This window comes from Protopterus annectens, chromosome 13.part0 (genome assembly GCF_019279795.1).
Source record: "Protopterus annectens isolate FY-2018-M chromosome 13.part0, PAN1.0, whole genome shotgun sequence".
NCBI lineage: Eukaryota > Metazoa > Chordata > Ceratodontiformes > Protopteridae > Protopterus > Protopterus annectens.
This window is the reverse complement of record NC_056747.1, coordinates 334,928,998-334,954,578: the sequence shown is the minus strand read 5'-3', so window position 1 is coordinate 334,954,578 and position 25,581 is coordinate 334,928,998. Positions and strand designations below refer to the sequence as shown.

Genomic DNA, 25,581 nt, shown 5'->3' with positions numbered 1-25,581 from the left:
ATGCATGGGGGTTGAAGCCCACGCAGATCGAATAGGAAATGTCTAAGTGAGGGACTCCCAGACAAACAACACACACAGTGTGGTCATCAGAAGGGGGAAGCTTATGGCCACACACTGTGCATTTCTGAAGCCCTGGTTTGGGGGTCTCAGCCATGGAAATGGACCACACTAGCATGCAGGGAGAAGGAAAGGAAAAGGGAGCCTTTTCTTTTCTTTTTTTTTTTTTTTTTTTTTTTTTTTTTATACCGGATCCGATGCATGAGCAAGAGAAGGGTAGGGGATAGAATTAAAGATTAAGGACTAAAAGAGTTAGAAAGAGAAGGAGAAAGCTAGAAAAAAAAAGTTTAAATTCACTCACCAGGAACCTGGAGCAACAGACCATGATGCTGACTGGACGTGCGGCAAACGAGACCTGGGGGTGGAAGGAGACAGGGGGATTATGGGTAGGGGAGGAGCTTGGCTCCGATGCTCGAAAATGCGGCCTGTATTCCCCACAGGTTGAAGATCAAATGAAAACAACTTCAGGTCTAGCTTTTGTCCAGCCTTTCTTCTCTTGTTATACTGTAAAGTTTACCGACTAACTGGCAACTGGCTTAGGAGAAGCATCGTTGGTAGTTTTGTAACTCGGTGGCCTGTCTCTGTCTTTATCTTTGCGTTTTTTCAGAATCCCAGTAGTCAGATGGTTAACCAACGACATTTTTGGATAATTAAACCGAGAACCGAAACATTTAGAGGCGAAAACATACCGACGACGGATACTGCGCTGATTAAATAAAGCACAAAACTGACAGCAAGGTACGTCATGGTCAGGGCTTAGGCAAGGAATACAATACGAATTAAAATATTTATGAGGTATTTGCTTTCCACAAGTAATGCAATTATTAACTTTTACTGACATCGGCAAGAAAAAGTTTCCTCAATGGGGTACTTAGCTTTAGTTGAAGACTTCGGTTCTGAAACTCGAAAACGAAAATTTCAGGAGTCTGCCGACCGGAATTACGAACTGCTTCTGCTTCAGGCACCGCACGGAAAGAAAGACTGATGTAATGGCGTCGGCTGCATGTTTTATACCCCTGATGATCTGACATCATGGAAGAAAGGACAGCAACCAACGCAGGACCCAAGACTTTGTTAATCAGGCCGACTGAGGGCAACCTGCAAGCAGACAACCCAAATGTAATGACTGCAACAGTGAAACACAAAGAACATCAATGCTGCTTGTCAGAATGCACACTTAGAATCTTATCAGAGCTCTTGGGGATGAGCTCCATCGTGTTGGGTTCCTTCTATGCTCGAGATGTTATCAAATCCACCAGTGGATCAGCGGGAGGGGACACCCAGGAGGTAGAGGGTCCTGCACCAAATGCCATCAGGAACACAGACTCATTTGGGTTGGGTTTTTGGGCAGACTACCTCCCACACTAGGATTTCCATAATGGGGGGAACCCACCTTTTCCTCTAACTCGAGTGTCTTCTGTAAAGGACTTTGGTGGGGAGTCCAAGTGCCTGTTTTTACACGTACGTTTCTCAGGAAGCTCCTCGGGGAGGAGGGGTCGGGAGGACTTGGAAGCTTCTGGCCATTCCCGTGGGGGAACTCCCTCGGGCAGAGAGGCAACAGGCTGTCCCTAAGGGGGCAAGATGGCGGTATCCGGCCCAGAAAGAGAGGGAGCCAAGACGGACTCTGAGGATGATAACGTCAAGGGTCTCAAGAGAGCCAAGAGAACCCTATCCACTACATTAAAAGCAGAAGGAGACTGAATCCCAGAAGCTGAGACCAAGGACGGATCTGTACCTGTCTGAGTCAACGGGGGAGTTGGATCCGAGACTCTTAGTGGAATGGCCTTCTCCGAAAACCTCAAAGTCGATGCCATCTGCTCAGATCAAGCACTGAGGCTATGGGTCAGAGACCTGGATGGCTCTGAGCTAGTCAGAGCTGAACCACGCAGGGAAGTGGTTGGCACTGAGGTACCTAGTACCATCGGCACCGATCCCTTGACGTCTCTGACCTAAGTACTCCAAAACTGAAGGTCGGATCGGAGAAGGAGTAATAGGAAGAACGGTGGACGGTATGTTCCCAGCCCCAGACGGGGAAGGAGCAGGCAAGACTCCCATCTGGATCTGGGTCAGGATGAATTTCTGCATCATCCTGTCCACCTCCGCTTCAGAAAGACTGCGGGTTTACCAGATGGAAGAAGCCACGGAAAAGCCTGGAAAGCTGCCAGAGAAAGGCCGATGGAGGGGATCAGCCCCGAGAGACCACCAGCTCCGGGGAAAAGAGGAAAGGTGAGCCCGAGCTGGGAGCCAGGCGAGACTTAGCAGGTGGCTCGGCCGAGGAAGTGCGGTTAGAAGACCGCTTCCTGGGCCTATCCTGCTCTTTGTATCTGTGATTCTCCCCATCCCCGGTCCTCTGGGTGGGAGGTTGAGTCCCAGAGGCTGGGCAGAGGAAGAAGCAGAAGTGGACGCAGAGGCCTCTGAGGAAAGTGGAGGATCAGCTTGTTCCTCCTTTCGATCAATGCATGGGGGTTGAAGCCCACGCAGATCGAATAGGAGATGTCTAAGTGAGGGACTCCCAGACAAACAACACACAGAGTGTGGTCATCAGAAGGGGGAAGCTTATGGCCACACACTGTGTATTTCTGAAGCCCTGGTTTGGGGGTCTCAGCCATGGAAATGGACCACACTAGCATACACACACACATTTAGCGACAGGGAGAAGGAAAGGAAAGCAAGGAAAAGGGAGCCTTTTCTTTTCTTTTTTTTTTAATACCGGATCCGATGCATGAGCGAGAGAAGGGTAGGGGATAGAATTAAAGATTAAGGACTAAAAGAGTTAGAAAGAGAAGGAGAAAGCTAGAAAAAAACATGTTTAAATTCACTCACCAGGAACCTAGAGCAACAGACCATGATGCTGACTGGACGTGCGGCAAATGAGACCTGGGGGTGGAAGGAGACAGGGGGATTATGGGTAGCGGAGGAGCTTGGATCCGATGCTCGAAAATGCGGCCTGTATTCCCCACAGGTTGAGGATCAAATGAAAACAACTTCAGGTCTAGCTTTTGTCCAGCCTTTCTTCTCTTGTTATACTGTAAAGTCTACCGACTAACTTGTAAACTGGCTTAGGAGAAGCGTCGTCAGTAGTTTTGGAACTCGGTGGCCTGTCTCTGTCTTTATCTTTGCGGTTTTTCAGAATCCCGGTAGTCAGATGGTTAACCGACGACATTTCTGGATAATTAAACTGAGAACCGAAACATTTAGAGGCGAAAATATACCGACGATGGATACTGCACTGATTAAATAAAGCACAAAACTGACAGCAAGGTACGTTGTGGTCAGGGCTTAGGCAAGGAATACAATACGAATGAAAATCTTTATGAGGTATTTGCTTTCCACAAGTAATGCAATTATTAACTTTTACTGACATCAGTAAGGAGCAAGAAAAAGTTTCCTCAACGGGGTACTTAGCTTTAGTTGAAGACTTTGGTTCTGAAACTCGAAAATGAAAATTTCAGGAGTCTGCCGACCGACACTTGCGAACTGCTTCTGCTTCGGGCACCGCACGGAAAGAAAGACTGATGTAATGGCGTCGGCTGCATGTTTTATACCCCTGATGATCTGACGTCATGGAAGAAAGGACAGCAACCAACGCAGGACCCAAGACTTTGTTAATCAGGCCGACTGAGGGAAACCTGCAAGCAGATAACACAAATGTAATGACTGCAAAAGTGAAACACTAAGAACATCAATGCTGCTTGTCAGAATGCACACTTAGAATCTTATCAGAGCTCTTGGGGATGGGCTCCATCGTGTTGGGTTCCTTCTATGCTCGAGATGTTATCAAATCCACCAGTGGATCAGCGGGAGAGGACACCCAGGAGGTAGAGGGTCCTGCACCAAATGCCATCAGGAACACAGACTCATTTGGGTTGAGTTTTTGGTCAGACTACCTCCCCCACTAGGATTTCCATAATGGGGGGAACCCACCTTTTCCTCTAACTCGGGTGTCTTCTGTTAAGGACTTTGGTGGGGAGTCCAAGTGCCTCTTTTTACACGTATGTTTCTCAGTAAGCTCCTAGGGGAGGAGGGGTCGGGGGGACTTGGAAGCTTCTGGCTATTCCCGTGGGGGAACTCCCTTGGGCAGAGAGGCAACAGGCTGTCCCTAAGGGAGCAAGATGGTGGTATCCGGCACAGAAAGAGAGGGAGCCAAGACGGACTCTGAGGATGATAACATCAAGGGTCTCGAGAGAGCCAAGAGAACCCTATCCACCACATTAAAAGCAGAGGGAGACTGAATCCCAGAAGTTGAGACCAAGGACGGATCTGTACCTGTTTGAGTCAACGGGGGAGTTGGATCAGAGACTCTTAGTGGAATGGCCTTCTCCGAAAACCTCAAAGTCGATGCCATCCGCTCAGATCACGCACCGAGGCTATGGGTCCGAGACCTGGATGGCTCTGAGCTAGTCAGAGCTGAACCACTCAGGGCAGTGGTTGGCACTGAGGTACCTAGTATCATCGGCACCGACCCCTTGACATCTCTGACCCAAGTACTCCAAAACTGGAGGTCGGATCGGAGAAGGAGTAATCGGAAGAACAGTGGACGGTATGTTCCCAGCCCCAGACGGGGAAGGAGCAGGCAAGACTCCCATCTGATCTGGGTCCAGATGAATTTCTGCATCATCCTGTCCACCTCCGCTTCAGAAAGACTGCGGGTTTACCAGATGGAAGAAGCCACGGACAAGCCCGGAAAGTTGCCAGAGAAAGGCCGTTGGAGGGGATCGGCCTCAAGAGACCTCCAGCTCCGGGGAAAAGCGGGGTAAATGAAGCAGAGGTGAGCCCGAGCTGGGAGCCAGGCGAGACTTAGCAGGTGGCTCGGCTGAGGAAGTGCAGTTGGAAGACTGCTTCCTGGGCCTAGCCTGCTCTTTGTGTCTGTGATTCTCCCCATCCCCGGTCCTCTTGGTGGGAAGTTGAGTTCCAGAGGCTGGGCAGAGGAAGAAGCAGAAGTGGACGCAGAGGCCTCTGAGGAAAGTGGAGGATCAGTTTGTTCCTCCTGTCGATCAATGCATGGGGGTTGAAGCCCACGCAGATGGAATAGGAGATGTCTAAGTGAGGGACTCCCAGACAAATAACACACAGAGTGTGGTCATCAGAAGGGGGAAGCTTATGGCCACACACTGTGCATTTCTGAAGCCCTGGTTTGGGGGTCTCAGCCATGGAAATGGACCACACTAGCATGCGCACACACACTTAAGAGACAGGGAGAAGGAAAGGAAAGCAAGGAAAAGGGAGCCTTTTCTTTTCTTTCTTTCTTTTTTTTTTTTAAATACCGGATCCAATGCATGAGCGAGAGAAGGGTAGGGGATAGAATTAAAGATTAAGGACTAAAAGAGTTAGAAAGAGAAGGAGAAAGCTAGAAAAAAAATGTTTAACTTCACTCACCAGGAACCTGGAGCAACAGACCATGATGCTGACTGGACGTGCGGCAAACGAGACCTGGGGGTGGAAGACAGGGGGATTATGGGTAGGGGAGGAGCTTGGATCCGATGCTCGAAAATGCGGCCTATATTCCCCACAGGTTGAAGATCAAATGAAAACAACTTCAGGTCTAGCTTTTGTCCAGCCTTTCTTCTCTTGTTATACTGTAAAGTCTACAGTTCTTTCAACTAAAAAAGTACTTGTTTACTTTAATATCTTTGTCACATAGGTAGGTACTAGGCTATTGGCCCTAGGGCCTATACAAGCCTAGCCAAAAAAGGTACCCTGGCTTTCGCCACCCAAGAAAATTATTTTCCTGTGCCCGTCAAGCAGAACCACAGAAGTGATCCTCGGGGTGAATTTCTTATTACCCATCCAATCATCAAGATTTTTCTTGAAGAGTGCTAATGAGGAGCTCTGTTTGACCTGGACAGGTAGTCTGTTCCAGAGTATGGGAAGTCTCTGGGACAGGAATATATCCCTCCAACATGTTCTGTTTATTGTGGTGACTAGGTTTAGGTCCCTAGAGCGTGTAGCTCAGAGGGATTGGGATTTATTTAAGTGGAGCATGTCCAACAGCTCTGGGTCCGACATAGCTTTGTATGTTAGGCAGAGATCGCCTCTGAGTAGGCGATATGCGACGGAGTAAAGCTGGAGTATTTTGAGTCGGTCTGTGTAGGGCATCTGTTTAAGGCCAGTAATCCTCTTTGTGAGGTATTTCTGCAGCCTTTCCAGTTGTCTTGTGAGGTACATACCAAAAGGGGCGTTGTACTCTATAATGGGTCTAATGAGTGATGAGTACAGGGAAACAATGACCTCTTTTTTTTGGATGAGAACCCTTTTGTGATGAGGTGTGCCATGTAGAAGGATTTCCTGACCACTGTGGCGATGTTATTATCAAAGGAGAGACTACTGTCCACCTGTGTATCCCAAGGTCTCTTATAGGTTCATAGGTTCATACTAGGCTATCTGCCCTAGGGCATTTATAAGCCTAGCCTGAGTGTGTGTGGCTTTCGCCACCCCTTGGAATGAGAATACTATGCCCATTTAGGGTTTAGTTTACTGTGCCTCTGTCTAGTAGTGACACAGAAGTGACCCCCGGGTTAAACCTACGATCTCCCATCCACTCGTCAAGATTTTTCTTGAAGAGAGTCAGTGAGGGGCTCTGCCTAACATGGACTGGGATTTTGTTCCAGAGTGTAGGGAGCATTTGGGTTATGAATCTGTCCCTCCAGCACGTCCCATTTATTTCTGTGTTGAGGTTCAAATCTCTCGCTCTCGTGGCTCTGGTGGATTTGGATTTTCTGAGGTGGAGCATGTCCATTAATTTCGGATTGGACATGGCCTTGTACGTCAGACATAGATCGCCTCTGAGCAGGCGGTATGCGACTGAATAGAGCTGGAGTTTCTTCAGCCGGGCAGCATATGACATATGTTTGAGACCCGTGATCCTCTTGGTGAGGTACTTTTGGAGTCTTTCTAACTGCTGCAGGTGCCGGGTAAGGTACATCCCAAATGGGGCATTGTACTCAATTATGGGCCTGATAAGGGAAGAGTACAGGGGCACAATGACCTCTCTTGATCTAGATGTGAATCCTTCCATGATAAGTTGGGTAATATAGAAGGTCTTCCTAACCACCTTGGCAACATGAGTGTCAAATGAGAGGTTACTGTCAACTTGGGTCCCTAGGTCCCTGATTACTTCTTCCGTACTTAATGGATTACCACCTATGTGGTAATTTGTGGGTACTTTGTTTTTCCCAAAGGGTATGACTATACATTTTTTGGCGTTCAGTTTAAGGCCATGGCTCTGGCACCAGTTATCCATTTCTATGAGGCCTTTCTGAAGGATGCTTGTGTCCACTGGAGTATCAATTATGGCGCCCAGTTTGCAGTCATCTGCGAACTTTGTTAGCCACAATCCTCCTATGTTTGCTTGCACCTCGGAAAAATAAATGCCGAACAAGAGGGGTCCCAGGATTGAGCCCTGTGGGACACCACTTCTGACTGGCTTAGAGTCTGACATGGCTCCAGCAATTCTGACCTTGTGGGTTCTGTCCTTGAGCCAGTCTGCAACCCATCTTATGACATATGGGTTTACGTTTAAGCTGGTGAGCTTGTCTATGATGCCCGAGTGGGGTATTGTGTCGAAGGCTTTTGCAAGATCAAGGTAGGCTGTGTGAACTGCCTTACCCTCATCAATGGCCTTAGTGACTGTTTCAAAAAAGTCGACCAGGTTCAAAAGGCAGGATCTGCCCTTGACAAAGCCGAATTGGGTAGGATCCAGTGTCTGTAGGTCCCCAATGTCTTTGTTTATGAGTTCCATAATGATCCTCTCCACAGCTTTGCAGACCAGGCTCGTCAAGCTTATGGGGCGGTAATTTCCAGGGTCCGTAGAAGCACCTCCTTTGTGGAGTGGGACCACTGTTGCTGTACGCCATTCTTTGGGTACGCATCCTGTAGTAAGGCTAAGATTAAACAGCAGCCTTATGTGCGGGTTTAGTTCCTCTTGGAGTTCATGTAGCACACAACCCGGGATACCGTCTGGTCCCATTGATGCTGTGTTTTTAGCTTTGGAGAGGGCGGCTCTCACCTGGGCATCTGAGATGTCAGGGAGGCTACACTCTGCTGGGATAGATATTTCTCCTTTTGGGGGGAAGGGGGGAGAGAAATTTGCATTGAACCTGTCTGCCAGTATGTTGGCAATGTCTGTGGATTCAGTGTATTTTTTGTCATTTTGGACTAACTCTGAGCATATCTGGGAGTTTCCACCCAGGTTTCTAACATAACTAAAGAAGGGCTTGTGATTGTCTTTAGTGTCTTTTGTGATTTTTCTCTCGAAGTTGGCCTTGGATGATTTTATGAGTGATTGTAGTTTTTTGCTAGTACTGATCAGAGATGCCTTCCCTTTTGGGGATTTTGCTCTGTCATGTAGTAGCTTCCTCCTCCTGTTGTAAAGCTTGTTTATGGCTGGGGTCCACCAGACAGGACGCCTGCCTTTGGGGGAATGGGTCTTGGTTTTATTTGGGATTGCATGATCCATGCATACTTGAAGGTGTCCTTAGAAAGCATTTATAAAGGATTCAGCGGTGTGGGCTGTGGTTTTCACTGGCCCAGGGGCCTTGAAGGATACCACTTCAGTCTTAAGAAGTGTGAAGTCAGCTTTTGAGAAATTCTTCACTGTGGTCTTTTGTGCTGGGGGGGGGCGGGATGTGGATTTCCAGTGAGATTAATTTATGGTCTGATCTCACCAATGAGGGGTATACTTCCGGTGTGGAGCATTGTGTCCCCATGTTTATGATGATCAGGTCTAGTATATTATCTCCTCTTGTGGGAGTGGTGACTAGTTGTTCCATCGCATTTGAGTTTATGAATTCTAGGAACCTTTGGGCTAGGGTGTTGGGGCTTGAGTAATGCTCCCAGTCTATGTTTGGGTAGATGAAGTCTCCCAATATGATGGTATTTGGAGAGACATTCATACTCTCCAGTGTCTTCAGGAAGGCTGAGTGGAATTCCTGAGTTTGAGAGGGTGGTCTGTAGCATGCTACAAATCTGTAGGGCAGTTTTGCCTACGGCTAGTTGCACCTGAACAGTCTCCGATGCTTCGTGCGTTGCCACTAACCTGGAGGTGTATGTATCTTTGATGAATATAGATACTCCCCATCCTTTTGTGATTTGGTCCAAGTTTTGAGGCCGAAAAGCATGATATGAGGTATAACCTGGTAGTGCTGGGGTGCTCTCAGGAGCCTTGAACCAGGTTTCAGTCACTGCACAGACATTGATGTTCTCCATACTGAGGAGGGCTTCGAGAGCGTGCATCTTGAGGTTTAGACTTCTGGCGTTGAGCAGCATTACCCTTAGTTTTTTTCCACTTGTGTTTTCTAGGGAGGTGGGTTTGTCTTTTGAGCCTTGCCTAAAAAAGGCACTATGGGGTGGCAAGAGCCTTGGCCAATATCCGGAAGCCCAGGGTGACAGGTGCAAGCCATCCCTTGAAGCAGCGTGGCTTGTCAAGCATGTCATCCCAAGCAGACAGACATTGGATCCCCTTAGAATGACACCAGTAATTGAGCCAATTGTTAAAGCTGATCATTTTGTCTTTGTACTGTGGCATCATTCTTGGTGAGGGTAAGATGCTGCTCAGGGTCAGGGTCATACCGGCCTGGGCTACATAATCAGAGAGCTCCTCTATGTCTCTTTTCATGTAGTCCAGGGAGGTACGTCTCAGGTCATTCACACCGGCATGGAGAATGACTGAGTCATATTTGTACTTGCTTTGGAGTGACCTAAGTGCTTGTGTTATGTGGTGGATTCTAGCGCCCGACAGGCAGCTTACTGTAACCTTTTCCTTGTTCAGTCTGGTGAGCGGGACGTCAGTGTGTCTGACTATGGAGTCACCTATTACAAGTGTATCAGGCATGTTGTTTGGCCTTAAGGGCTGTGACTGTTTGGCACACTGACTTTGTGAACCATGTGTTGCATGTGCTGTGTTTTGAGGTAGTGGTTGCTTGGATGTCTGCTTTGGAGGCCTCTGTTGCTTTGGTAGATTTTTAATTAGAGCCTCCGAGTATGTTTTTGTGTGTTTATGTGTTTGGTTTGCAGTTGTGATAGGTCTATGTAAGACTGGGTTTGTGGTGAGTGTGGTTTCCTTCTCCTCCCGACTGGTTTTGCCAGTACTGAGTCGAGAGAGCTCAGCCTCCAGTTTGGCTATATAGTTGCATCTCTCACATATATTTGTATTTGTTGGGAGGAGGAGAGGGTTTGTCTGTGTACATGAGGCTGTTGTAACATTGCCTCAAGATTCCCAGATTCACCAGCTGAACTGGAGAGGATGCCAGTAATTGGCCCCTCGACATGCTAGAAAAGTGTAAGGGATTGCTGTGTAACTGAGTCAGAAAGGACCTATACGGTAATGGGTATTCAAGGGGATTATAGGTGGATGTAGTGCTTTCTTTTTGTTTAAGAGTGCTTTACCTGTGTATAAATGCTTTAGGAGCAAGTGCTGGGCTTTTTAGATAGAGAATAGACTGTTTAGAGTGAAAGTAGAGCAGTTCTAATGGAAAAACTGAAGAGCAGACTTTGTGGAGCCAGAAATAGTTTAAACTAGATTAACCGGCGCTGCCCGATGCTTCAAAGAGCTAGAAATGGCTCAAAATGACCAATTACTACAAGATTCTTGTGCTGAGGTCACTCCTTCAGGGACAGATAGGCTGCTCAAGGCTCCCCACTCCCACTGGTGAGCAAAGAAACTTCCTTCTATCCCAAGTAAGGTAATGGGCAACACAGGAACTATCCCAAAGTCCAGAATACTTTTTCAGCAAGAAAGGAAGGTCGCACTTTCGGTGTTAAGTAGACTACTGCCTAGGTGGTAGTTCATGGGTACAGAGTTTTTACCAAAGGGGATGGACAATGCACTTTTTGGCATTGAGCTTGAGACCATGGCTTTGACACTAGGCATCTGTCTCAGTGAGCCCCTTTTGTAGCATGCCCACATCGTTAGGAGTTTCGATTATGGCTCCTAGTCTGCAGTCATCTGCAAATTTAGCTAGCCAAAGACCTTCTGTGTTAGCCTGTACTTCAGAGAAATAGATACCAAACAGGAGAGGACCCAGGATTGAACCCTGTGGTACTCCACTTGTCACTGGTCTGAAGTCTGATTTTTGAGTCTGTTACTTTCACAGTGTGGGTTAAGTCAGTAAGCCAGTTGGCAACCCATCTTGTGACATAGGGATTTATACCTAGTTTAGTGAGTTTATCTATAATTCCAGAGTGGGGGATGGTGTCAAATGCCTTAGCGAGATCTAGATAGGCTGTGTGAACCACCTTACCCTCATCTATGGCTTTGGTGACTACTTCAAAGAAGTCAATCAGGTTTAGGAGACATGATCTGCCTTTTACAAACCCGAACTGGGTAGGGTCCAGAGTTTGGAGATTACCAATGTCTTTGTTTATGAGTTCCATGATGATACGTTCCATGGCCTTGCAGACCAGGCTTGTCAGGCTAATGGGGTGGTAGTTCCCGGGGTTCTTCGTAGCTCCCCCTTTGTGGAGTGGGATAATCGTTGAGGTGCACCATTCAGTGGGCACAAAGCCTGAGGTGACGCTATGATTGAACATGGTACTTAGGTAGGGTGCCAGTTCATTCTGTAGTTCGTGTAGAATGCAGCCTGGGATATTGTCAGGTCCCATGGATGCTGTGTTCTTGGCTTTGGAGAGTGTGTTTTTTACCTGTGCTGCCGTGATTACAGGAACTTTGCATTCTTCCGGTATAGAGATGGGCCCTCTAGGGGGTGAGAGGGGGATATAGTTAGCACTGAACCTATCTGCCAGGATGTTGTCAATATCAGTTGGCTCTGTATATTTAGTGCCATTGTCTATCAGGTTTAGGAGACATGATCTGCCTTTTACAAACCTGAACTGTGTGGAGTCCAGAGTTTGGAGATCTCCAATGTCTTTGTTTATGAGTTCCATGATGATACGTTCCATGGCTTTGCAGACCAGGCTCGTCAGACTAATGGAGTGGTATTTCCTGGGGTCTGTTGTGCCCACCCCCCCCCCTGTGAAGTGTGATAACCGTCGCGGTGCACCATTCAATGGGCACAAAGCCTGAGGTGCTTTCTCATAGTCAGGTTTTCAGCATACACTCTATGTGCCTTTTCAGTTATCAAATCCTGCTATGGAATACCAGAACAGTTGCTTATTTGTGCTTTCATAAAATTAATACAGTGTGTTCCTTCCAGTTTCTGTGATACAACAGAAAATCTCAGATTTTCTCTGCACATGCTGCCTTCTAACTCTACCATTTTTTGGAAATGGCTCTTCTTGAGAACATAGAAGGTACAAAGATAGATACAATCAAGGGCCTTTTACAAGCATTTATGAGACAATAAATTGCAACATTCTGAACATTTCCCAAACTGTTTTAACAGAGGATCAAAAGAAACATTTGAATAAAGGTCTGAACTTTGTTCCTGGGTTTTTTGTGGATGAATCAGATATAGTGAATGACATAACAACTTTTGTCGGAGGATTAACCTTAAACTTTTCTTTGGGTCTAGATCAAACTCTCAAAGATCTAATGAATTTAAATTTCACAAATCTAATTTTGTTCCACCTATGAACCGAAATGTAGCTATTTTCCAACAGGCAGTACTCAGGGACATACATTTCAAGCTTGATCAGTTTGTCCCTCTTAAACACAATTTATCTACTAATGAAGAACAGGCATTGCAACATCTAAGAGATAATAAAAACAGTGTCATTACTCAGTCAGATAAGGGTGGGGCCACAGTTATCCTGGATACAGATTATTATCTGGGGGAGGGAAATGGACAATTGTCCAACACTTCCCATTACATGAGCATGCCTATTGACCCCACACCAAACTTCAAGCAAGAAATTGATGAGTTTTTGGACCTGGCGGTCTCAGAGGGTATTATCTCAGATACGGTGAAGGCACATCTTATGGTAAATGATCCTCAGAAACAAACGTTATATCTTTTGCCTAAGATACATAAATGCCTCAGTAAACCCCCTGGAAGACCGATTGTTTCGGGTATGGGTTTTTTGACCGAACCACTATTTCAGTTCTTAACACTGTATCTTAAACCACTTCTTGGCTTTATTGGTGCCAGAATAGAGGACATTACACAATTTCTACAAATAATTTCTGATGGTCAACTGGAACCTGATTGGCTATTATGCACTCTGGATGTCAAAGCCTTATATACCAATATACCACACTGGGCTGGATTGGAAGCCCTCAATTTTTGACTACAGAAAGCACAATTATATCCTGTGGGCTTCAACACACTTTTGGTTTGTATGGCAGAACATGTTCTGAACAAAAAATGTATTCCACTTTCAGGGTGAATGTTATTGGCAACTCAAAGGTACTGCTACGGGAGCTTCCTTTGCTCCCATATATGCGGACCTTTTCATGGGATACACTGAGGAGCATCTTATTTATGCTTCTACTCATAATTTACATCTTGAGGAACTGGATATTTGGCGTAGATATCTGGATGATTGTTGGTTGGTTTGGCATTCGGATGAGGAGTATCTTGCAGAATTTGTATTGTATCTAAATCAGAACAAATGGGGCACTGAATTTACTTTAACCTGCAATCGGTCTGAGATCAACTTTTTGGATGTCACCATTACTCGGAATCCAGATGAAACTTTACAAACCAAAACATTTCGCAAATAACCCCAATATAACAACCTGTTACATGCCACTAGCATGCATCTCAACCACATCATTTGGAACATACCCAAATCTCAGTTCCCCAGGTTTCATTGAATGTGTTCCTCAGAGAATGAATATGAAGAATCAAAACAAGATCTGGTTAATAGGTTCAGAGCTAGGGGATACAATGAGCCAGACATCCAGGGTGCCCGACAGGTTGCTTCTAACTCAACTAGAACTTCACTTCTCACATATCGTGATAAAACCCATACTGAACAGGATGATTTCATCCATTTTACTACCACATTTGGACGGAACATCAATTTAATCAGAAATGTTATGTCTAAACATTGGAATATCCTTACTGCCAATGATGAACTAACACCTTTGATTGGTGATACATTAAGTATGGCTATAGAAGAGGCAGGACACTAGGGCCCTTTTTTTCTCATTTCAAAAGAGTTAGCTCGGCTGGAGCTATACATCATCAATTAACTATGACAGGTGATAGATTATGGGGCACTTACAACTGTGGTCATTTTTCATCTTGTCCATTTATTTTCACATCTAAACAGTTCACTAGCAAAAACACCGACAGGATATATGACATGAAATTTTTTTGGCAATTGCAATAGCGACTGGGTTGTGTATCTTGCAACATGCACATGTGGCTCTTTCTATGTTGGACAAACATCACGACCACTTCGGCTGCGTATGTCAGAGCATCGTAGTGACATGCGAACCAAGAGGGAGACTAACGCCTTATATAGACATTGTTTACACCACAACTCAGCCAGATTCCAGTTCACCATTATTGATAGGATCCCTGGTGACAGATCCAATAAACAGGGTTGGCACTCAGTCCTTACAAAGAAAGAAGAGTATTGGATCATCAAACTGGATGCTTTGTTTTCACTTGGTTTGAATGACCATTTGTAAATTTATGTGTTTTATTTTTATTTTTTCTTAGTAACTATGTTTACTAGTAATATCACATATATTGTCATTATTAATGTAGTTTTATTTTATAAACTTTTTATCTTCTTTTTATTTTTCATACAGGAAGCATTGTGGATTTTGGGAAGAATCCTATTGGATGGTTCACTCTATATATGTATGTGTGTCACTTCACATCAGTAATTACTTTTGTTCCCACTGAAGAAAGCCTGTTGGCTGAAACCAGTCTGGGATGTATATTACTTTATTAACTAAAATAAATATATTTATGTATTAACCTTATTGGTTTTGTGCTTTTCACTGTGTTTGGTGCTGGCGTTTTTGTCTACTTGTATCAGTTCCAGCCATGCACCTGGTCCTACTTGCGGAGGTTTGGTTTTTGACTTTGTCTTCTTGAGGACTGTCATACTCACCAAGCCTTTTTTTCATTTCAGCCATTGATTTTTGCAGTTTTATCAGTTCATCTGAATAGCTAACCTGCTTATTTTTTCAAGCCTTTTGTTATTTGAGTTTATATATTACTTCAGTGTTTCATTTATTGTAATCACTTCTGAATACATTTAATTTATTTTTCCTCTAAATTAATGGAATCCATTTCTTGTACTAAAGCTGAAGTCAGTGTTCTCACCATTTCTAGTTGATTTTCTTTCATGTTCTCTAAATTTCCTCTTTGCTGGCATTCTGACAGTGTACTTACTAGCCAGTAACTGAATTTTACTCAAGCTTGCAGAATTACTTCCTCTTATTTCTCATTTTCTTTTTTACACACTGGGAGACCTGAAGTTAAGCCATCTTGAAGTACCTCCTATCCTGCAGGCTGTTAAACAGAAATGCTACCAGCCATCTCATCATTTTTTTTCTGCCATCACTGCTATTTAGGTAACAGGCCTGTAGTTTCCCCTGTTTTTTTTTCTGCCCCTCCCCCCTTGTATGATGGCACCACTATTACTGTCACCTATTCCCCTGGCACGTTTGCACTACCAAGTGATTTGGTGTAGAACTCCATCAAGGAATTGCTTGTATTACATCCTCCCTTTGAACTTCCTTCCTCTCTATCCTGTCTGCCCATTATTCTCCCCTTTCCCCTTTCTTGAGTCTCTCCCAACACAGCACCCTCCCCCTTTGCTTTCCTCTGTGAAGATTGCATGAATGTACTCATTCACTACCTGTGCTTTTTCTCAGGCTTCAGAGATCTCCCTCCCATCTTTGCTCAGCCTGGTTAGTTCTGCTATGTACCTAAATAGTCCTAGCTTCCCTTCTATGTCCCTTCTGCTAACTCCCCATTAACTTTAGCCTTTGCTACCCATACCACCTTTGTTCGCTTTTTGCTAGTGTTTGCGCTGTGCCTCCTCCACCTCCCTACCCTTTCCACCTCTTGTAGGCCCTGTCTTTTGTCCTGACTGCTACCCTCACATTCCTATATAGCTGTATTGGCCTTTTTCCCCAGTTCCTCACATCCTTGTCCACAGAGTACTTTTATCCCTGATCTTTTCCAATACCCTGTTTACTCCCTTGATTTGCTTGAAGTCTCCTATTTTACATGTAAATTTCTGTTTAATTGGCATGCAGTAGTATAGCCAGGGCAGGGCGAAGGGAGCTATTTTTCTGGGCACAGTGTTAGGGGATGCGATTAATCCCAATCGCTGTTTAGTGCATACCAGCTTTTAAAAGCCAGTGTTTGCTTTTGCAGTCAAACTGAGCGATATAGTGATCTGTATATGTCTAAACTGTAGCAAGCTGTTTGCTATAGTTTAAAAGAAAAAAAAAAGATCTGTTTCTTCATTTTTATGTATTTAACTAAAACCAGAGCTCTGTAGTGCTCTGTGCATGGTTCAGACTATAGCAAGTGCTTTATACATTTGCAGCAGGCACTTTGCTACAGTTTTTAAGTAAAACCTGAGTGCTGTAGCACTCTGTGCATGGTATAAAGTGTAGCAGCTGCTTGATAGAAGTTTGCTACAGTTTAAAAAAATAGATCGTTTTTTTCCTTCTCTCTCTCTCTCTTTTTTAACTAAAATCTGAGGATAGAAGGTCTGGGGCAGGGCACAGAAATGGGACCTGATTGGCCCCTGCATTTCAAGGCCCTATGTACATGATAGTGGACTTTTTTTTTAATTGCACCTCAGCTGAGGAGGCGAGGGGGTCAGATGCAAAACAAGAACCTAGCTGGCTGAATGGCTCCTGAACCAGATACCAGATTATGGACCTTTTTCCCCTCTTCAACAATAATGCTGATGGGGGAGCAGCATCAAGGAACAATTTCGGGCACTCGATGAGCCTGCTACACCCCTGCTGGCATGTGTTCATAAAATGCAAGAGTCAATAATATAAAACAACTTTTCACTGACAATACTGTGAGCAAACTTGTTTGAGTAACTGAGGACAGTATTCTGTTCCATTATGTAAGTATGTAATTTACTACATAAATTATATGGCAAAGTCTAGTCTTCATGCTTTGCAATTAGCTGTCAGTGGACTATTAATCTTCTCCTTTCACACACAATCTTGTGCCTTTTCCCTATCCAGCAGAAGCTTCTAACTGCCTCTCTCCTCTTAGCACTGCATGCAAAATCTGGTTTCTTTCCCTAGACAAATTGTAATAGTCTCTGGAATCCAGTATCACCTTTGTTTTGCCACTGCCTTTATCAAGGCTTTCTTCAGTCAGTCCTATCCTTTTCACACACAGTCTGTTCTTTTCTACTGTCAGACAGTAGCTGTTCCAAGAGTCCACTACCACTTTTACAGCAAATGAGTGCCTCCAGACTTACTGTGCCACACTAAATCTGGTGCCTTTTTCCCTGTGAATCAGCAGCAGACCCAGGAATCTGGTATCAGCTTTGCTTTGCCATTACTGTTATCAAGATACTTATGTATTCAAGAGACATGAAGACATTGAAAATATGGGGTAAAAGGATTAGATTTTTCAGACCAGAGCAATAAGTATTAGGTGATAATGAAAAAATAATAAAAGAAGGAAAAGAACCGGTGATGTAAGTAAAAAAACAAAGAAATGAAGGAGGAAGGTGGAAGACTACAGAAAGATCAAGTGACAATGAAAGTATTTTATGCAAGTTGGACAAAATTCAGGATAATGTTTAAAGAGAAATATATATAAAAAAAAACTTTTTGAAAGTAGAGTGAATGGTAAAAAAAGAAGTAAAGTGGAATATGAAGACATGGTGAAAGATTTTAAGAAGAAGTAATACAGCGAGAGAAATAGAAAATAAATTCTATGCGAAAAATGAAACAAATTAAGACTATTGTAGAGACATTAATATTTTTAATGGAAAGAAGGAAGAAGTTTCACCCTTTTTAATAAAGGAGGTAGAAAGAAGGGAGGATGGATGGAACTGCAGATGAGAATGGAGAAGTAAAAGGTACAAAAGAAGAAATGATGGAGAAAGTTGAAAAATGCATAGAAACCATATATAGTTCATAGGTTCATAGTTTAGTACTAAGCTAACTGCCCTTGCGAGCCATTTTAAGCCTAGCCAATTATCCCTTGTGAGACTCAAACCCTGCATCTTGTGTTTGTAAGGCAAACACCTTAGCCATTAAGCCACCCTCCCAACCCCGGGTATGAAAGAAAATGTGCAAAATAATACTTGGGCTGTGCCTGAAATTGGTAACTACTCATCACTGTACTACCCCAGTAAACAGATATGAATAAAAATAAAATACCTGTGTGTCTTTAATATGTAGATGATTCAGTTACTGTAGCAAATATAGTAAGGGTGAAAGAAACTATGACAAGGATGAAAAATAAAGTAAAGCTGTATGTATCAAGGTTAAATGAGTCAACAAGTAAAGAGTTTGTTGAAATACAGAAAATAAATGGAATATCTTCTACTAGAAACAAGATAAACATATTAGGAATCCAGGTTGGGTGAAAGCGGAAATATGGCAGAACAATGGAAAGAAATTCTGGTTGAAATAAGGACGTTTGTTAGTTGGTGGAGAGCTTTCTACGTATCATTTAGAAAGAAAAGCATATATTGAGAAAGTTTGGATACTTGGGGAATGTATATATGTTTCCTAGAACATAAACTTGTTATAGATTTTTCCCAGTTTTATTTGGAGATAAATCTTGTTATACAGGGAATTGCATATAAAAAAGGAGAAAAAGGTTTCAAATTAAAAAAAAAAGTCCAGTTGTATTTTTGGTGTCCATATACCCTTTTGGGTATTAAAAAGTATGAAAAAGAAAAGTAGCTTGGTAGGGAAAATACTGTATGTGAAATATGGACACATGGAGAAAACAAATAAAGGAAAAAGTAGAAAACAGGAAATGACTGAAAAAAATAGTACGATAAAATGAAAATTAAATTTATGAAGTTAAAGATAGGAATGGTGTAACATGATAATAGAGAAACACTACTTACTACATCCATGGAAATACCATAAGGATGAAGTAAAAAAAAAAAAACAATAAAAATGGAAGGGAAGGATTTGATATTTTTAACGAGACTGGAGATTTTTTTGTGGAGATTATTATTTGACAAGTTGCTTGTAAAAAGTATTCTGAAATATGAAACTATGGAGAAGAGAAAATGTAAAGACTAAAATTAAGAAGAAATATAAAAAAAAAACCTTTTGAACTGTAAAAAGAATGATCATTTTTGGGAAAAAATCAAAATGAGTAAGTTTAAATGTTTTCAAAATATGAGCATGGATACAATATTGTATGTGAAACAAAAAAGAAAAAGATGGTTGTGGAGAAAATGATGGATAAGATAGAAAAAAAGATGTCACAACTTTGTGAAATTGAAGGCGTAAATTACTGAAAATATTACAGATGTAGACAGACTGTAAGTGGTGTGATATATTAAGATACACACACACACACACACACACACACACACACACATATATATATATATATATATATATATATATATATATATAAAACATCTGTTCAGAAGCTCGAGTTTTCAGAAACTCGAAACTGATACGGTCCAGACATTATCATTGATTTTTTCCGAAAACTCAAAACTCAAACGGCGATCACAGTACAGTGAGGACTGGGGTATTTAACCTTTTCCCCACTGTAGTGTGACCTCAGAGTTGATGTATATAATATACAGGGGGTGTGGGGGGACAGGGGGGCTTGCCTCTGCAAAAATGTAGAAAGAAGGTATACTTTTGTTGTTTTTTGAAGTTCAAGTTTTCGGAAACTTGACTGCATCATCGTGATAATATGAATTTTGAGTTTCTAAAAACTCGAGCTTCTGACGCAGACCCGTGCACGCACGCACACACACACACACACACACACACACACACACACACACACGCACACACACACGCACACACGCACACACACACACACGCACACACGCACACACACACTTAACTCAACCCCTGCTCTTTGCAATAAGTGCTGTGGGATCTTTTATATCCACTTGAGCTACCACCAACTCAAGCAAATGGGTCCTTGCTTTAACGTCTCATCCAAAGTTAGGCACACTCAGGGGTGTAGCACCCCATATGTGGAACTGCAGTGACAAAACTGGAAAATTAATCCAACTACCTGGTATGTGAATACAACCCACAGCCTTCTGACCTTTATGGAGGCAAGTCCTGGTTTTCCCTTCCATGTACCTTGTAATATAACAACTCTGATATGATCAGTGCCTGTAAAAGTTATCATCTGTGGCTGGCTAGTTATAATTTCTTACAAAACATTAAACATATATAGTAAAAAGTCATGCTCACCTGTGCCTTCACATGTTGGTCAGGTGCTGTTACCAGACTGGCACAACTAAGCCACATCATCACCACAATGGATAGAAAGAGGCAGGCAGCCAAGATCCAGCGTGGCAGTCCTGAGCGTCTAGGACAAAGAAAACAAGGCAAAGACTACTAATTTATGGATTTCAAAGTCTGCTTTGCTTTTAAGACATAAATTACAATTTCTCTCTCCATTGCTGACCATATTGTCGCATTTACTTTTGCTACTGGACTCCCATTAAAACTAATCTGCTTTGTTTTAGCCCATCCACTACATTGCACAAGAAAATTTAGTCTGATTATGGAAACAAAAGAAAACAGTGTAAACCGATAGCCTGCAGTATGTGCATAGCCAGAATATGCACAGTGTCTCTGGACAATACGCACTGCTAAATTAAAGATAAGGGTGGCAGCGGGAAGAAGGTACAGTTCAATAAAAACTTAAGGTAGCACTATCCACTACTACCTTTTAAAATCAGGGAGTAAAATAACTAGCTATGGCACTGGACTAGGGAAAAGAACACGGGATTTTAGGGTGAATGAGGACAGGACCTACACAGAGATCAACATTATGACAGGGACATGTTCCATCTCAGCTTACAAGGGATAACCAAGCTCAAAACTACATTAAAAGGTACATCTCCAAGATTATATCAATAAACTATGGTGAAAGGGGTGAGGTGAGTGCTACAGAAGTAGGAGAGTGGCCAGTACTTTGATACTAGGTGAGGACAGAAAACAAAGGACAAAGCAGTGGGGCAAGCAAGCAAAGATGACTAAGACAAAGATGCAACCAAAGGATTCTAGGAAGGAAGACGAGGAGTTAATGCAGCAGGGAAGAGTGAACACTTCTGGTTTGGCAGAAACATGGGCCAGTGACAAGACAGGGTGGAACATGGAAATAAGGTATTGGTGGTTTAGAAATGATGTAGAAATTAGGGCTGAAAGGGAACAGGTAATCAGTGTAAGGATAGGCATCTTCAGAGGAAAAGTGAAGAGGATGAACACTAACCCATGAAGGGGACTGAGGAATAAGTGAGATTCTGAACATATGGAGTTAGTTCCAGTGGATCAATACCTCAAGGAATGGACAAATAGAGAGAAGCTTGGGGAAAAAAACAAGGCGTATGGTAAGAGGACTGGAGTGTCTGAATTTGGCAAGAGTTGAATAGGAGATTCCCAGGCTCCACCGTTGAGAGAGGTGGAAGTTGCTTGAGGTTTTGGACCAAGAGGGATCAGCCAGTTAGGATGAGACTGTACCATAAAATGCAGAATTATGGCCATGGTCTTATTCAAGGAGGAGATAAGACATGTTTTGGTGAAGGTGCTGGTGGCTAAGAATGATCACAGTATTTTGTGGTGTAGAATGGGAAGAAGGGTGAATAATCAATAACAGAGACAATGGTATAATATCTCATGGGATTGGTTTAGGGTGGTGAAAGGGTGTCAAAGATAAGGGACCCGCTCTGAGGAAAAGAACCCTGACAATGCCCCAAATTACATGGGTTCAGTTACCAGCCAAGGTGCTGGAGGTAGTGGAAATGAATAATGTGAGTACGCAGTTGATGCCTGCTTGCCCATTCCAAGGGAAGGGTGTTAGCAATGTCCCATGCAGGAGCTCCATTTGGAGGCAGGGCCAAACACTGCAGCCCCTGCAACCAGTGATTCAGGGAAAGCAAGTATGTTAAGGAGTGTGCAGGCACTTTAGATGGAGTGTAAGACTGTGTGGTAGTATTAACTCACATTGAGTCCACTTTAGCAGACATTGCATCTTGATTCCTGGCTACTGGCATGAGGTACTAGAAGTTTACAAAAAATGTCTCAATCTTCAGATGAAAGACACATTTTCTGAATTTTGCTTCCCTCTTCCCGTGCCCTGTGGACTCATGGTGGCTATCCTAGATGTGGTTCACTACAAACCCAATGAATGTTATTACTCTAGTTAATTCTACAATGCTGCTTTTCCCTGACCATATTTTCCTTTGTGCAAATCCAGTGTTTGTTCAGGTGTTTCTCGTTTTCCCTGTGGCTGTGTGATGTGACTGTGAATGGCAGACCTCACTTTGTGTAATTTCAGTGTTTGTTCAGGTGTTTCTCATTTTCCCTATGGCTGTGTAATGTGACTCTGGAGTTAGAATATTTAGTAAGGCAGTGAGTGACAAAGTCTCCCAAATAGAAAGGTGAGGGTGGGCTAACCCTCCAAAAATTAAGATAGTTATTTTATACACACAGTAGGTTTGTGATGGCAATTTTCATTCCTTTTAGACTGACCAGATTGCATTCAGTGGGTTAGGTGTTGATGTCCTGTAGTACAGCCTGCCAGGACTCAAAAGGAACAAATGAACCAAATAAGGGAAAGAGACCTGGTGGTTATGGGGACAGTGGACAAAAAATATTAAACCATGAAGACGTAAGGGACTAGAAGAAAACTAAAGACTGAATAAGCTATAGGAATGGATTGAGGATGAAATTTTATTTATTCATTTTATTTGACATTTGCTTCCTGGCAAGTCCAACTGGGACAAAACCCATTTTCAGTGGAGGCCCGGGGAGAAATGCTCCAGATGCATGGCTTTGGAATGTGGGAGGAAACTGGAGAACCCAGAGGAAGCCCACACGAACGCAGGGAGGACATGCAGACTCCGCACAGAAGGCACCCCAGCCGAGAATCAAACTGGAAAACCTCTTGCTGTGAGGAGACAGTGATAACTGCTGTATCACTATACAGACAACAGATTGAGGAACAGGCTAAAAAAGCATGGAAAAAAAGAAGCCCAGTGCACATACAAAGGAATGCATGAATAGCATTAGAACCAAAGGGCAAGAGGTAGCAAGGAGTATAAAGAGGTAAGCAGAAGGGCACCAAAGGCACTAGTCTAAAAGGAAAGTACAGTTTTGTACCTACCATAAATGTAGATGTCCGATAGGTATGCAACTGCAGTCCTGACATATGGGTTGTCCTGCCTCAGGCAGCCCTTCGGTCGGCCAGATTCCAAAGTCTGGGTCCGGCGTCGGCTGATGTCGCCCTTTCCCCGACGTCAGAGCGCCTGGGGTATAAAATCGTCAGCCGACGCCATCTTCTTCAGTGTTTCTTGCCCCAGATGCCAGGTGGCCTCTAAGGAAGGCTAAATTTTGAAAAATAGAGAAAAAATTCCAGACAAGTACAACAGCATAAAAACAAATACACCATAAAAGATTATCCCATGTAGCTAAAATGAGGGGTAGAAACCCAAAAGTATACCACAGAGGGGTAGGTGGGAGGGAAAATCTGACTGCAGTTGCATACCTATCGGACATCTACATTTATGGTACGTACAAAACTGTACTATGTCCTTCAAGGATGCAACTGCAGTCCTGACATATGGGTTGAATACCATAGCCAACCTGGGGGTGGTAGGCACCAAGACAAAAATGGTGTAGCTAAAATGCCCTGCAGGACTGCAGAGGCAAATCCTGCTCTGGACCTGGAGTATAAAGGCAGGTTGTAATGTTTGGAAAATGTATGCACGGAGCTCCATGTAGCAGCTTCTAAAATGTCCTTTGTAGCCACTCCTCTTAAAAAGGCTGTGGAGGTGGCTGTAGCTCTGGTGGAATGTGGCCTGATATCAGCTGGCACAGTTTTTCCATGAAAAGAGTAGCAGAATCGAATGCAATTTCCAATCCATTTAGAAATTGTCTGTTTGGAAATTGCTTTTCCCTGCAATCCAGCAGTGAAAGCTACGAAAAGCTGGTCAGATTTTCTGAAAGACTTTGTTCTGTCCAAGTAGTAGCGCAACTGTCTGTGTATGTCCAAGGTATGCAGAAGTCTCTCTCCTTTATTTTGAGGATTGGGAAAGAAGGTAGGCAGGTGAATAGCTTGATTCAGGGACACCCTGGATACCACCTTTGGCATGAATGACGGACTGGTTCTCAAAGAAACTCTGTCCTGGTGAAAAATGAGAAATGGTTGTATTGCCATAAGGGCCTGTAGCTCAGAGACTCTTCTTGCTGAGGTTACTGCCAGAAGGAAGGCTGTCTACCAAGACAGAAATTGCAAGTCTGAAGATGCTGCTGGTTCAAAGGGAGGAAGATTTAATTTTTCCAGCATGAAGTTGAGGCCCCATGCAGGCACTGGTGGCCTCCTTGGAGGGTTGATGTTCTTTATACCTCTTAGAAACTGTCTTAGCAATGGGTGAGAAAATACAGGCGGATCAGTGTTATATTTGGCAGATATTGCTGAAGCATGTATTTTTATGGAAGAATATGAAAGGCCATTGTGGAGCATATCAGCCAAGTATTCCAGGATCTGTGGAATGCTCATCACTGATGGGTCTTCACCCTTTTTGCTGTTCCAGATAAGAAATCTCTTCCATTTTGCTGAGTATGTTTTTCTAGTGGAAGGTCTGCGCGCCTCCAGGATGATATCTTTTACCCTTTTGGAAAGTGTATCCTGAGTAATAGTCATGGAATCTTCCAAGCTGTCAGCTTCAATGTTTTCAAGCTGGGGTGTAGTGTCCTGTAATTGTGCTGTGTCAGAAGAAGTGGCCATTGAGGAAGGAGCCACGGATTGGTGTGTGTCAAGCTCTGAAGCAGTGGGTACCAGTGTTGTCTTGGCCAGTCTGGAGCTATCAGTATGACTTTCGGTTGCTCTGTCTTGATCTTTAGTAACACCTTGGTCATCAAAGGAAGAGGTGGGAAGGCATATAGTCTTAGAGAGTTCCAACTGAAGGAGAGAGCGTCCACCTTCCATGCTTGAGGATGGTATGTCCTTGTGCAAAACTTTTTCAGATGGTGATTGAAGTGGGAGGCAAAAAGATCTATATCCGGCCTTCCCCATGCTTGAGCTATTTGTAAGAAAATGTGTGGATGCAAACTCCATTCGTGTGGATCCATGATGTTTCTGCTTAGGCTGTCCGCCAGAACATTGTCCTTCCCTGGTACAAACTGGGATTGTAGCTCTATTTTCAATTGTAGGGAAATATCCCAGAGATTCATTGCCAGTCTGCAAAGAGGGTAGGAATGGGTATCTCCTTGCTTGTTTATGTACCATATAACTGTGGTATTGTCTGTCTTTATTAGTAGATGGCCCTGATGCATGAACTTTTTGAAGGCCTTGATTGCATGTATCACTGCCAGCATTTCTTTTTGGTTGATATGCAGATGCTTTTCTTTTTGTGTCTATTGTCCTTGAATGCATCTGCCCTCCATGTGCGCCCCCCATCCATGGTCTGAGGCGTCTGTTGTTATAGTTTGACTTGTAT

General features: G+C 43.6%; 1 protein-coding gene across 1 annotated transcript in view; it reads right to left on the bottom strand.

Annotated features, from left to right (window-relative positions):
- The window catches only part of TMEM59L (transmembrane protein 59 like), a 537,787-nt gene that overhangs the window by 23,754 nt on the left and 488,452 nt on the right, over positions 1-25,581 (bottom strand). The window contains exon 7 of the mRNA XM_044053954.1: positions 20,327-20,444. Within this exon, the coding sequence (XP_043909889.1) occupies positions 20,327-20,444 (118 nt within the window). The remainder of the gene's footprint in view (positions 1-20,326; positions 20,445-25,581) is intronic.